Source organism: Macaca mulatta, chromosome 10, assembly GCF_049350105.2.
Source record: "Macaca mulatta isolate MMU2019108-1 chromosome 10, T2T-MMU8v2.0, whole genome shotgun sequence".
Classification (NCBI taxonomy): domain Eukaryota; kingdom Metazoa; phylum Chordata; class Mammalia; order Primates; family Cercopithecidae; genus Macaca; species Macaca mulatta.
Genome location: NC_133415.1, coordinates 103,728,743 through 103,741,604, shown reverse-complemented (window position 1 = coordinate 103,741,604; position 12,862 = coordinate 103,728,743). Strand labels below are relative to the sequence as shown.

At 53.9% G+C, this 12,862-nt stretch overlaps 1 protein-coding gene across 3 annotated transcripts in view; it reads right to left on the bottom strand.

Moving 5' to 3' along the window:
• Positions 1 to 3,111: 3,111 nt before the first annotated feature.
• The window catches only part of BCAS4 (breast carcinoma amplified sequence 4), an 86,297-nt gene continuing 76,546 nt past the window's right edge, over positions 3,112 to 12,862 (bottom strand). The window contains exons 5-6 of one of the 3 annotated variants that reach the window (XM_077948316.1): positions 11,758 to 11,875; positions 3,671 to 3,805 (exon numbers count right to left, since the gene is read on the bottom strand). In XM_077948316.1, the coding sequence (XP_077804442.1) occupies positions 11,774 to 11,875 (102 nt within the window). In that variant the 3' untranslated portion in view covers positions 3,671 to 3,805; positions 11,758 to 11,773. Of the gene's footprint in view, positions 3,806 to 11,757; positions 11,876 to 12,862 lie in introns of all 3 variants that reach the window. The other 2 variants (XM_077948315.1, NM_001266471.1) reach the window with 2 other exon arrangements.

The following is a 12,862-nucleotide window of genomic DNA, read 5'->3' as shown; positions in this document are numbered from 1 at the left end:
CAGTGTCCCGGCCTTCCTTCCCAGGTGTCTCCAAGTGTCCCTTAAAGCTCATTGTTTGGCAATGCAAATCCTAGGAACTTTGGAATGGCTACTTCCAGTTCATTTGTCACCTTTTCCCCATAGATTTCCCTGTGCAACCTCACCCCTCCTAACAGGACAGAGAGAGCAGCCTCTACTCTCCCATGACTTCTAACTCTGACATGTAAGGGCAGTTCCTGAGTCACTCACTGTTCAGGCCCTCGGATGCCGCTGGTCAACTGAGAAATGCAGCACAATCAACCCTTTCCCCATCGCAGCCGGGGCCCTGCAACAGCAGCCTCCCATTACTGAGAGCCCCTCACCAGTGTGCCCAGCACGCACACAGCTCACCTCGTGTCACCCTCACCACAACCTATCAGGCCAGAGCCATCCTCATGTCTTACCACAGGGGCGGCTGGACTCAGAGCAAGCGAAAAGCCCGGCCCACACAGCTAAGAGGCGTGGGAGTGGACAGTGCCGCCAGGCAGGCTAACCTCAGGGCCATGCTCCTAGCTCTCTGCTTTAGGACACTCAACGTTGCTATGGCTTAATCACATGGGATTTCCTTCCAACTCTCCCCGGCCCCTGTTTCAGGCGCGGGGAGTAGAAAGAAGCCTGGGAGTGCCCAACACTCAGCAGATACTCATCCTTCTGGAAATGAGTGTCCTCAAACGCTTGTCTAAAAACTTAACATTAGCTTCCTCCTTTTTCTGTTTTTTTTTGAGACAGGGTCTCGCTCCATTGCCCAGGCTGGAGTGAAGTGGCACAACCTAGGTTTGCTGCAACCTCCACCTCCCAGGTTCAAGCGATTCTCATGCCTCAGCCTCCCGAGTAGCTGGGACTACAGGGGTACACCACAGCACCTGGCTAATTTTTGTGTTTTTAGTAGAGATGAGGTTTCACTATGTTGGCCAGGCTGGTCTCGAATTCCTGACCTCAAGTGATCTGCCCACCTCGGCCTCCCAAAGTGCTGGGATTACAGGCATGAGCCACTGCGCCCGGCCAACTTTCCATCCAACGCATGCTCTCCCTGAGCACACTGGGGCATGCAGAGTGTCCAAGCTCCCTTCGATAAAAACAGTCCCAGCCAATACAACACAGGCATGAGAATGCATGATCTACAGTGACACAGCAACAGGGACACCTCCCAAGGTAACACCAAGCCAATGACGCCAGAGACAAGAGATGACACAACATAGGTACACATCCCGTGTGTCCTCTCTATACAGCGCACAGAAACTAGAAACTCCAGCCCATACGGTTAGATGTCAGTATGCTGTCAGCCTGGGGTGGGGGTGGGCATGGGCATGGACCAGAAGGGGGCATTAGGGGGCTACTCAGTGCTGATAATGTTGGTTGGTTGGTTTCTCAGTCTGGTGAGGCTTAAACAGATGCATTCAGTTTGTGAAAAATTTGGTGAACCACTCAGGCACCCCTTTCTGTAAAGTAAATTATACTTCAATAAAAGTTTCTGCCAACACAACATTTTGGGAGGCCAAAACGGGAGGGTCCCCTGAGCCCAGAAGTTCAAGACCAGCCTGAACAATATAGGGAGACCCTGTCTCTACAAAAAATAAAACAAACGTGAAAAGTTGCCAGGCATGGTGGTGCACGTCTGTGGTCCCAGCTACTTGGGAGGCTGAGGAAGGAGGATCACTTGAGCCCAGGAGTTTGAGGTTTCAGGGAGCCGTGATCACACCACTGTACTCCAGCCTGGGTGACAGGAGTCTCATTTAAAAAAAAAAAAAAAATTGCAAAAGTTACCTCAATAAAAAAATGCTGGCCGGGCACGATGGAGCACACCTGTAATCCCAGCACCTTGGGAGGTCAAAGTAGGAGGATCACCTGAGGTCAGGAGTTCGAGACTAGCCTGGCCAACATGGTGAAACCCCGTCTCTACTAAAAATACAAAAATTAGCTGGGCGTGGTGGTGGGCTCCTGTAATCCCAGCTCCCTGGGAGGCTGAGGCAGGAAAATAGCTTGAACTAGGGAGGCGGAGGTTGCAGTGAGCTGAGATCGTGCCACTGCACTACAGCCTGAGTGACAGAGTGAGACTCCATCCCAAAAAAAAAAAAAAAAAGAAAAGAAAAATGCCGACTTTTCCAGAAACAAGGGGTCTACCTATATCTTTTAATTCCAAAAATTGTCCTAAACTATTTCCCTGCTTTTCTGTTTTTAATTAAAAAAAAAAAATTTAGCCAAGGTCTCACTTGGTTATCCAGGCTACAGTGTAGTGGCACAATCATGGCTCACTGCAGCCTCAACCTCCCAGGCTCAAGCAATCCTCCCGCCTCAGCCTCCCAAGTAGCTGGGACCACAGATGTGCACCAACACACCCAACTAACTTTTGTATTTTTGGTAGAGACATGGTCTACGTTGCCCCGGCTGGTCTCAAACTCCTGGGCTTAAGCGATCCGCCCACCTCAGCCTCCCAAAGTGCTGGGATCCCAGGCATGAGCCGCTGCACCTGGCCTCTACTCTCTCTTGCCAGATTCAACATTTTAGGCTTCCTTGAAAAACTTTTTTGGGGGGTGGGGGACAAGGTCTTGCTCTGTTGTACATGCTAGGGTGCAGTAGAACAATCACGACTCACTGCAGTTTTGACCCCCTGTGCATAAGCGACCCTCATGCCTCAGCCTCCCAAGGTGCTGGGATTACAGGCATGAGTCACCTTGGTCACGCAGATTATCTTGAAATTCTAATGCAGGTCTACAGTTCAGTCCTGTATGTGCATAGCGGACTTGGCTGTATGTATGTGTGTGTTCTTGGCTCTTCCAGGAATTCCAGAAATACCCATTACAGGTTGAAGTCACCGTGAGAAATCTGGAGTGTTAGGACAATAGCAGGAAACTCATCTGCATGGGAAGAAATGCGGGTAAACAAGCGTTTGAAGACCCTGGGGGTCCTAATGACCTCTGCATTCTTGCTGGGAATCCAAAGGCCGGGACTATCCCCTCCCCTCAGCTAGAGCCTCATAAACAGATGCCCAGGATCAGACCCTCACAGGTGACACACATGAGGAACCTTCTGGAAAACATTGCCCAGGTGAAAAGGAAACTATCACTCCCCATCATTCTCACACCAGACCAGGACTGCTCTCGACACCTTTATTGGAAGGATCCTCAAGGCTGTGGGCACCGAGGTCTAGAGGCAACACAACCAGCACCCATCCACCTATCCACCCACCACAGTGGCAGAGCGCACCCCGTGCAAAACCCCATCACGGAGAGGACCATGGAGCCGCTGCAAAGCCATCATGGAGAGAAGGAAAGTCCCCACTGTCCATCAGCCCCGGCCAGGCCTGGCCCCTCAACCCCTGTAGAACCCCAGGCAGGCCAACGTGGGAGGCACCACACGTGGGTTCCAACTGCTTCTCCAAACCCTGTAGTCTCACATGAGGCAGGGAGGAAATCTGAAAATGGCAGCAGCCTGGGCGCGGAGGCTGCTGCCCGTGATCCCACCACGTTGAAAGGCCAAGGCGGGTGGATCACTTGAGCCCAGGAGTTTGAGATCAGCCTGGATAACATAGTGAGAGCCCATCTCGACATTTAAAAAAATCTCTTTAAAATATAAAATAAACAGCAATACAAAGAAAAAAACCCCCAAGCTGCAGCATGTACACAATGTCACTTTTCCAGCATTCCTGATGGGAAGACCACAAAGCTCACAGAGGCCGAGGGCAGGTGCGGGGGTGGTGCTGTGCCTCCCTGGCGTCCGCAGGAAAATAGTCCTCCGTCCTGTACAGTGTGGGCAGCTCATACGTCACGGGTACTGGTGCAGGCGACTTCTGGAATGACAAGAAATGGTGCTCTATCGGCAATTTGGATCCACTTGTTCCACGACCCAGGAATTCCCCGTCTACAAGTTCATCCCGCAGGACTCACACATATGACCAAAGACTCTGAGCTCCTCTAACAGCACTGCCTGTGACAGCCAAAGCTGGCCACCCAAAGGGACCAAGACATCCATGTCATGCCCTCTCCATAACGGAATACCCTGTAGGCATCAAGAAGAGCCAGGCAGCCCAGGCACAGTGGTTTATGACTGTAATCCCAGCACTTTGCGGGGGCCAAGGTGGGCGGATCACTTGAGGTCAGGAGTTTGAGGCTAGCCTGGCCAACATAGTCAAAGCCTGTCTCTACTAAAAATACAGAAATTAGCCAGGCGTGGTAGCGCACACTTGTAATCCCAGCTACTTGGGAGGCAGAGGCAGGAGAATTACTTGAACCCGGGAGACGGAGGTTGCAGTGAGCCGAGATTGTGCCACTGCACTCCACCTGGGCAACAGAGTGAGACAATGTCTCAGGGTGAAAAAAAAAAAAAAAAGAGCCAGGCAGATCAATATGTTCTGGCAGAGAAGGACTAAGAAAGCAAGGTGAGAAGGGCAGACATGTGACAAAGGGACCTGTACCGACACGTGACAGCTCTGCAGGGCCATCCCAGAGCCTGGGTACAGTGGCTGTGGTTGGTAACATGATTTTTTTTTTTTTTTTTTTGAGACAGAGTCTTGCTGTGTCACCCAGCCTGGAGTACAGTGGTGCCATCTTGGCTCACTGCAACCTTCGCCTCCTGGGTTCAAGCGATTCTCCTCCCTCAGTCTCCCAAGTTAGCTGGGATTATAGGCGTGCGCCACCACGCCCAGCTTTTTTTTTTTTTTTTTTTTAGTAGAGATGAGGTTTCGCCATGTTGGCCAGGCTAGTCTCAAATGCCTGGCCTCCAGTGACTCGCCCGCCTCAGCCTCCCAAAGTGCTAGGATGACAGGTGTGAGCCACCACGCCTGGCCAGGACTGATTTTTCTTCCACTGTGTACCCATCTGTGCTGCCTGGAGTTCCTGCCATATGCATGTGCTACTCTTTCAAAAAACAAAACCATTTTAAGAAGTGCTTCCTCATTTCTGGTGAGGATTTTTGTGGAGGGAGGCGGGGAAGGGGAGATTTCCCATTGAGCCGCTCACTGCGCGCTGGCTGGCGGGCTCCTGCAGGCTGCCGAGCATCTCCAGGAAAAACCAGGTTACCAACAACCACCCGGAATGACGGCTCTCAAACTTGGCCATGCGCTGGAATCTCCTGGGAGTTTTATGAAATACTGATGCCCAGGGCCCACACCAGGGAGTCGGATGTCACTAGTCTGGGGCATGGCCTGGGGGTGGGACATTTCACAGCTCCCAGGTGATTCTCGTGCAGAGTCCAGGCTGCAAGGACCGTGGCCTGCACCAGAGGAAGGAGAGGGCTCCTGGGCTGCTGTTCCTGGTTGGAGCTGGTGGAGATGAGCAAGGATGCAGGGCCAAGGGGGACAGAGGGAGGGGACCTTCTCACCACCCCCGACCCTGTCCCCCAGCTCTCTGCACTGTCTCATCTCCTGGCTACCTCTGCCCACTCTGGCTGAGACCCAGTTCTGGCTACAGCTGAAAGCTGGGTGCCAGTGCAGGGATATGGGCTCCAGACTGTGGCCAATGACAGCTCCCCAACTGCCAGACACCTTTGCAGGCCCCTTCCCGTGCTCCCTGCTTCCCTTCCCTCCCCTCCCTCTGCACTTGACACCATGACCCCAGTGCAGAGGGGGAGATCAAGGCTCAGGAGGTGCCCTGCCCCAAGTCACACATCCTCCAAGCATCTGTCCACCAGCAACTGACTTACAGGGCACCAGGCCAGCCCTGTCCTGTGCGCTGAGGAGACAGCCATGAACAAGACAACCGTCCCAGCCTTCATGGGGCATGGCACTCACTTAGTGGGGACACAGATGAACCAGGAGAAACAATGCCACCCTATGATGTGGGCTAATGGCAGGATGGGCACAAAGGCCTGGGGAACCCAGATGGGGCCTCAGCTCATCCTAGAGGGTTGGGGGAATTTTGGGGGCTGAGCTGTCTAGAACCTTCACAGCCTCAGCAGCAGCTGGCCAGGAGTCAGGAGAAGTGGGGTATAGCGGTGCCAAGGGCCGGTGTTCCAGGCCGAGGGAACAGCCTGCGCTGAGTGGCTGGGGTGTAGGACTGTGGGGATCAGCGCGTAGACAGGGAGGAAGCCAGACAACGGGCCGGGGCCACCTGCGCTCACTCTTGCAAGCCAAGCTATAACCTTGATCCCAGGAGCACTGGGGGCCTTTAAAGCTCCCAAGCGGGAGGCTGTGTGTGTGATGAGGTCTGCGCTTCAGGAACAGCAGGGAGAGAATACACTCTAGGGGCGAGAGTGGAGCCACGAGGAGGCTGTTGCATGTGTCCCCCGAAAGTGAGAGTGGCTAGGTAATCACGTCTGGGCTCCAGGGCCTTGACTTCCCACCATACCACACCGAGCCTGTTACAGAAGGGAGCCATCAAAGGATCTTACATAAGGTGCAACACGCTCTGACGTCTAGGGACCTCATCCCAGCCTGCGTCACCACCTCCGCATCTGGAAAACCAGGACAAGTGACGCAACTTGGCCAAGGGTGAACCTCACACACGGCAAATGGAATGTTCTGCCCAGCCAATGCTCAGCCACTCTTGGCTCAGCCTGCTCGGGGATGACTCGGGAGATGAGGCCTATTCCCACCTGCCCCTCTTCTCCTAGCACGTTCCCGAGCTATCCCTGCCTCTGTGGGTCAGTGGACACACGTCCCCCTGATGGCACTGCAATCAGAACACAAACAGCAGCTGAGCCACAAGATACATCTCCAGCCAGAGGGCTGCGGCTGGTGGGTACCCACAGGTGTGGGATTTCACCCTCTTCCTTTTTAATGATGGCCTGAGAACTGGCTGTCATAGTATCTAGAAAATGCAACATTCGGCCGGGCGCGGTGGCTCAAGCCTGTAATCCCAGCACTTTGGGAGGCCGAGACGGGCGGATTACGAGGTCAGGAGATCGAGACCATCCTGGCTAACACAGTGAAACCCCGTCTCTACTAAAAAATACAAAAAAATAGCCGGGCGAGGTGGCGGGCGCCTGTAGTCCCAGCTACTCGGGAGGCTGAGGCAGGAGAATGGTGCAAACCCGGGAGGCGGAGCTTGCAGTGAGCTGAGATCCGGCCACTGCACTCCAGCCTGGGTGACAGAGCCAGACTCCGTCTCAAAAAAAAAAAAAGAAAAGAAAATGCAACATTCAAGTGAATCATGGGAGTTCAAAGCCCACCCCTCTCATCCTGACACATGACTAGGAGCCAAAGAGTGTTCTGTGATCTGAAAAGAAACGGCCCTTCTTCTCCTGGTCCTGAGGACCCAGGCAAGGGTCAGTGACCAGGCCAGGCCAGAGCCAGTGTCCAGCCCAGCCAGGCGGCCTCTCCTAGGCCAGCTGGGCCTCATCTGAAACCCCTGTTCCTTTCTGAAATGGTTCTATGAAGAAGGATGGAGTTTCTGTCTCCTCCCTCAAGGAGATGGATTCTAAAAATGGAGGAAAAATCAATATCCTTATGAAGAAGCCAAAGAGAAGGAGTGGTGAGAGGCTGCTGGCAGCTCTAGATGTGATCGTATCTTCAGGCCTGGAGAGAACTAATGCAAGGAACTCCCAACAATCACATCCCTCCTGGTGACAGAGGGGAAAGGTCCTCCCTGAATTTGGACAAGGGGGTCGCAAGGAGACAAGCTCTGTCGGTGTCTGGCCAAACGTCACAATGGATTACTGAACAGCTGTTTCCTGTGCACTCAGAAAGGAAGTCAATCACTAGGAGCCCTCAGGGGCTCCACGGAGAACAAGCATGCTTTCCCTTTTCAGGAGGGCCACTGCTCTGGAAGACCAGACAAAAGGCTGCAGAGGCTGGTGCCGCTCCACATCCACTCAGGCCCAAGCCTCACACCTGGGAGGACATGCTGGAGACACGTGGGTGAGTAACCACAGCTCTTTGGAGAATGGGGCTCAAGTCAGCCAGGCAGGAGCAGAGGGGCATGAGCCAGGCAAGGGGCAGAGGGGCATGAGCCAGGCAAGGGGCAGAGGGGCATGAGCCAGGAAGCTCAGGTGTTTCCTCTTCAGACCAAAACACAGTCTTGGAGAACGGTGGGCATGGGTGGGCGCTGTATCAGCCTGTCTGTCCACTTCCCCTTGGGGTGCTACCATCTTGATTTTATTTTATTTTTGAGACAGAGCCTCGCTCTGTTACTCAGGCGGGAATGCAATGGCGCAATCTCGGCTCACTGAAGCCTCCGCCTCCCGGGTTCAAGCGAGTCTCCTGCCTCAGCCTCCCGAGTAGCTGGGATTACTAAAGGCGCCCACCACCACATCCGGCTTATTTTTTTGTATTTTTGTAGAGACGGGGTTTCACCACGTTGGCCAGGCTGGTCTTGAACTCCTGACCTCAGGTGATCTGTCCGCCTTAGCCTCCCAAAATGTTGGGATTACAGGGGTGAGCCACCACGCCCGGCTGCATCTTGATTTTTCCAAGGGATCCCCTCGTGCCCAACTCCCCATCTAAGCAGATCCCCACCCCCTCCACAGCTCAGGTTGGGGCTAAGAGCAGGCCCAGCCCATGTGAGCAGCTCACCCTCCACCCACGGAGGTGAGTCCAGGAGTGAGCATGTGACAAGGCCACTGCGATTCTTGCTGCTGGGACAGGGGTGCTCTCCCCAGAGGTTCCTGGGAGTTCAGGTGACAGGCCACTCCTGCCACCCCACCAGGGGCCCGCCTGAGAATGAAACCCGCGCAGAGGGATGCAGAGTTGGAAGACAGCGCAAGACAGAGTCCTGCCAATATCACTTTGAGCACATGAACCCTATTTTGCTGAAGACTGGAATTACCCTGGGGCTTTTCCTGTTCATGAGCCTCAAAATTCTCTTCTTCCTTTAAGCCACGCTCACCAGGGTTGCTTGTAACTAAGAGTCCTGCCTGAAATAAATAATAAACCCCCAGGGGTGGCAGCAAGTGCTTTGAAACCAGCCGCCTGAATCAGCAGATGAGGGCTGGTGTGTGAGGCTGAAAACAACCAGATGCCTGCAGGGCTGTCAGGCTGCAGACGCCCCTGGCGGATGGACAGGACCACGCCCCGGAGGCAGACCCCCTCACTGGCACACCCGCATGCCACGGAAACCACTTTCACACCCATTCTCTCTTGGATTCTCATGGCAGCCTGCAAGGGAGGAGTCGCTGTGTCTCAGAGGTCCCAGGAGGGAGACAGCAGTGGAGCTGGGGTCCACTTGGGCCTGTCCAGCTCCAAGACCAGCCCTTGCCCATCACGCTACAGGGCTCCTTGATGGAGCAGCAAATTCAAACCCTAGGGTTTTCACCCTTGAAAATCTCAGAGGGGACTTCAGAGCTCTCCACCTCCCGCCCCTCGCCCTCCGGCTGGGAATGAGTCCCCGCTGGGGTCCACGAGGTACGTCCAACCCTTTGGAATCCGGCTCCCCACCCCCTCCTCCCGTGCCGCAGGCAGGAATGTTCTCTGCTCTGGGATAGGATAGGTCAAGACACAGAAACCTGACTCGGCTGTGAGCTCCTCCCCAGCCTACCCCAGACCAAGGCCCGCCTCTGCCAGAGGGAGTGCTGGGGCACAGGGCCTGGCTGCTTTCTGAGTCTCCCCACACCCCCGCAGGTCCCTGCATCCACCCTGCACACCTGAGTTCCCAAACCTGCAGTGCACAGGCCAAATGCATGTGTGCTGGATCTGCTTCGTGATTTTGTAAAAATGGAATTAACTTCAAACATATAAAAATCAGATTTCCCGTGAAAAGCAGACTGCCGGTTTCTCTTGGAAAATCAGACCGTCGGGCGGCTCCGGGCCCACAGTCCCTCATGGCTGAAAGTGGCTGAGCTGAGGAGCCCCAGCCCCTGAGATCCCCACAGTTCCTGTGACCTGCTGCGTCTGGCCGAAGTCTCAGAGTTGGCCCCAGCAATCCGTACCACCCAAAGGAGCACCCTTTGTGCTCCTTTTCGCACAAAGACCTCAAACGTTTGTCACAGCATGTGATAGGATGAAGCCTCAGGCCCCGGCTGGGTTCACAGCCTCTCTTCTGAAGCCCCCCAATCGGAACAAGCTCTGCTCTAAAGCCACGCCCACCACCTCAGGGCCTCCGTTTGCCCTGTGCTGCTTTGTTTCTACAAACCCTCCACAGCCCCTCGCCAGTCCTGGCCCACCCGCATCTCCCTCTTGGGAAGCCCTAATCGCACATCCCTGACCCTGCATGGTTTTCAGGTCAGGGTCAGTAAATGTTTTCTGTAAAGAGCTAGACAGTAAATATTTTATGCTTTGCAAACCACAGTCTCGGTCACAACCACTCAACTCTGCCCAGGTAGTATAAATGCAGCCAGAGACAATATGTAAACAGAAGGCATGGCTGTGTGCCAATAAAACTTTATTTACAAAAGCAATGGCAGGCTGGGTGTGGTGGCTCATGCCTGTAATCCCAGCACTTTGTGAAGCCAAGGTGGGCAGATCACCTGAGGTCAGGAGTTCGAGACCAGCCTGGCCAAAATGATGAAACCCCATCTCTACTAAAAATACAAAAATTAGCTGGGTGTGGTGGCAGGTGCCTGTAATCCCAGCTACTTGGGAGGCTGAGGCAGGAGAATTACTTATACCAGGAGGCGGAAGTTACAGTGAGCTGAGATCGCGCCACTGCACTCCAGCCTGGGCAACAGAGCAAGGCTCCATCTCAAAAAAAAAAAAAAAAAGCTGTGGCAGGTCAGATTTGATCCCCAGACCATAGTTTGCCTCTGAATTAAATCTATCCTCCCAAATAGAACAGGAATGACAAACCCTTGCCTATACCTCCCTACCAAGCAGGCACTGAATAGTAGGTCATCAGACATGGCTACCCAGTTGCAGGGCCAGGCCTGCCTCGGTGACCATCCTCGGGCCTGACTTTTATGTGGTTGGCTGTTCTTGGGTGACCACTGCAGCCCCAGCCAGTGCTGACTCGCCCAGAACAGGCAAGAGGCACAGGTCAACATGGCTGCTGGGCCCAGCATCCTCCACCCCAGAAGGAGGGGCGGACACACTGCACCTGTACTCGCAGGCTGGGATCCAAGGTTGTCCAGGGTCTGCCCCAGCCACCCACAGCCCCACCAGAACCTGGGCCAGCCCCTGGGAGCCTGAAGCCTCAGGCCAGCCAAGTGGAGGAGCTCAGGTGCCTGCTGTCAGAGGCCCACCTTCATCCCCCAGTGCACTGGGCCAGTGCCAGGGAACTTGAGAGAGGCCCATCCTACTGTGAAAACAACCATGCCTACTACACGCCAGGTGGCACTACTTCTAACCTCACAGCACTCTTTAAGGCAGGGTTTCTCATCCTCCTCAGCCTCACTTTCTTCCTCTACAAAACAGGGATAACGCCGTCAACTTCACTGAATCCTGCCTGGAGCACGGCAGTGAGGCTGGAGGTGCTGCAGCTACCTTGAGACCAGGAAGACAAAAGCCACATGCTAAGGATGGCAGAACAGCAGCCAGGAGAAGCCTGGGTCCCTGACTACCTCCTTGAGACACCCTGTCAGCTCAATGGGCCACCTCAGTACCTCTTGTCACAAGTAGGAAAAAACACCAACCTATTTGCTCAAAGCACCACGTGCAGCCTGATGTACATATCCTCTTGTTCTCATGATCCCTCTGTTCATAGCAAGCCACCCAGGTCACACAGAGAGTAAATGCACTGAGCCAGGACTCAAGCCCGGGTTGTTCAGATAATGAAATCAAAGGATCAGGCTGAGCATGGCAGCCTGCAATCCTGGCCTTTGGGAGGCCAAGGTGGGAGGATCTCTTGAGTCCAAGAGTTCAAGGCCAGCCTAGGCAACATAGCGAGACCCACCTCTACAAAAACAAAAACATTAGCTGGTCGGGGTGGCACATACCTGTAGTCCCAGCCACTCAGGAGGCTGAGGTGACAGCATCACTTGAGCCCTGGAGGTCGAGGCTGCAGTGAGCCGTGATTGTGCCACTGCACTCCAGGCTGGGCAATAGAGCAAGACTCTGACTCAAAAAAAGAAAGAAAGAAAGAATCACCCAAGAAGCGACAACTGCTAGATGCAAAAGCAAGCAGATGAGGAGGAGAAGCAAATCTCAAAAACATTCCAAAACAATTCCAAATTGCCTGCGTCTGCCCCTCCTCCCTTGAGTAGGGCTGCACTCCAAAGAGCAGGGCATGGAAAGTGGGGAAAGCAACTGCACAGTGGAGAAACCTGGCAAACATCACTTGGGCCAGGTGACCCACATCCAGCAGCATCACTGCTGAGCCATGCTGAGGTATCCCTGCTATGATGTGATGAGAAGGGTGCTTTACCTCTGTGGTCTTCCTCCCCCAAACCCACAGCCCTGATCTAAGCATGAGAAAAACATCAGATAGGCCCTAATTAAAGGGTATTGTTCAAAATACCTACCCGATATTCTCAAAACTGTCAAGGTCATCAAAAACAAGGAAAGTCTGAGGCTGGGCGTGGTGGCTCATGCCTGTAATCCCAGCACTTTGTGTGGGTTTTTTTGTTTTGTTTTGTTTTGAGATGGAGTTTCTCTCTGTCACCCAGGCTGGACTGCAGTGGCATGATCTTGGCTCACTGCAAACTCTGCCTCCCGGGTTTAAGCGATTCTCATACCTCAGTTTCCCCAGTAGCTGAGATTACAGGTGCGCGCCACCACACCTGGCTAATTTTTGTATTTTTAGTAGAGACAGGGTTTCACCATGTTGGCCAGGCTGGTCTTGAACACCTGACCTCAAGTGATCTGCCCACCTTGGCCTCCCAAAGTGCTGGGATTACAGGAGTGAGCCACCATGCCTGGCCAATCCCAGCACCTTGGGAGGCCAAGGCAGGAGGATCCCTTGAGCACAGGATTTCAAGGCCAGCCTGGCCTACATAGGGAGACCTCATCTCTACAAACAAAACCCAGAAAATTAGCTGGGCATGGTGGCATGCACCTGCAGTCCTAGGTACTTGAGAGGCTGAGGTGGGAGGATCACCTGAG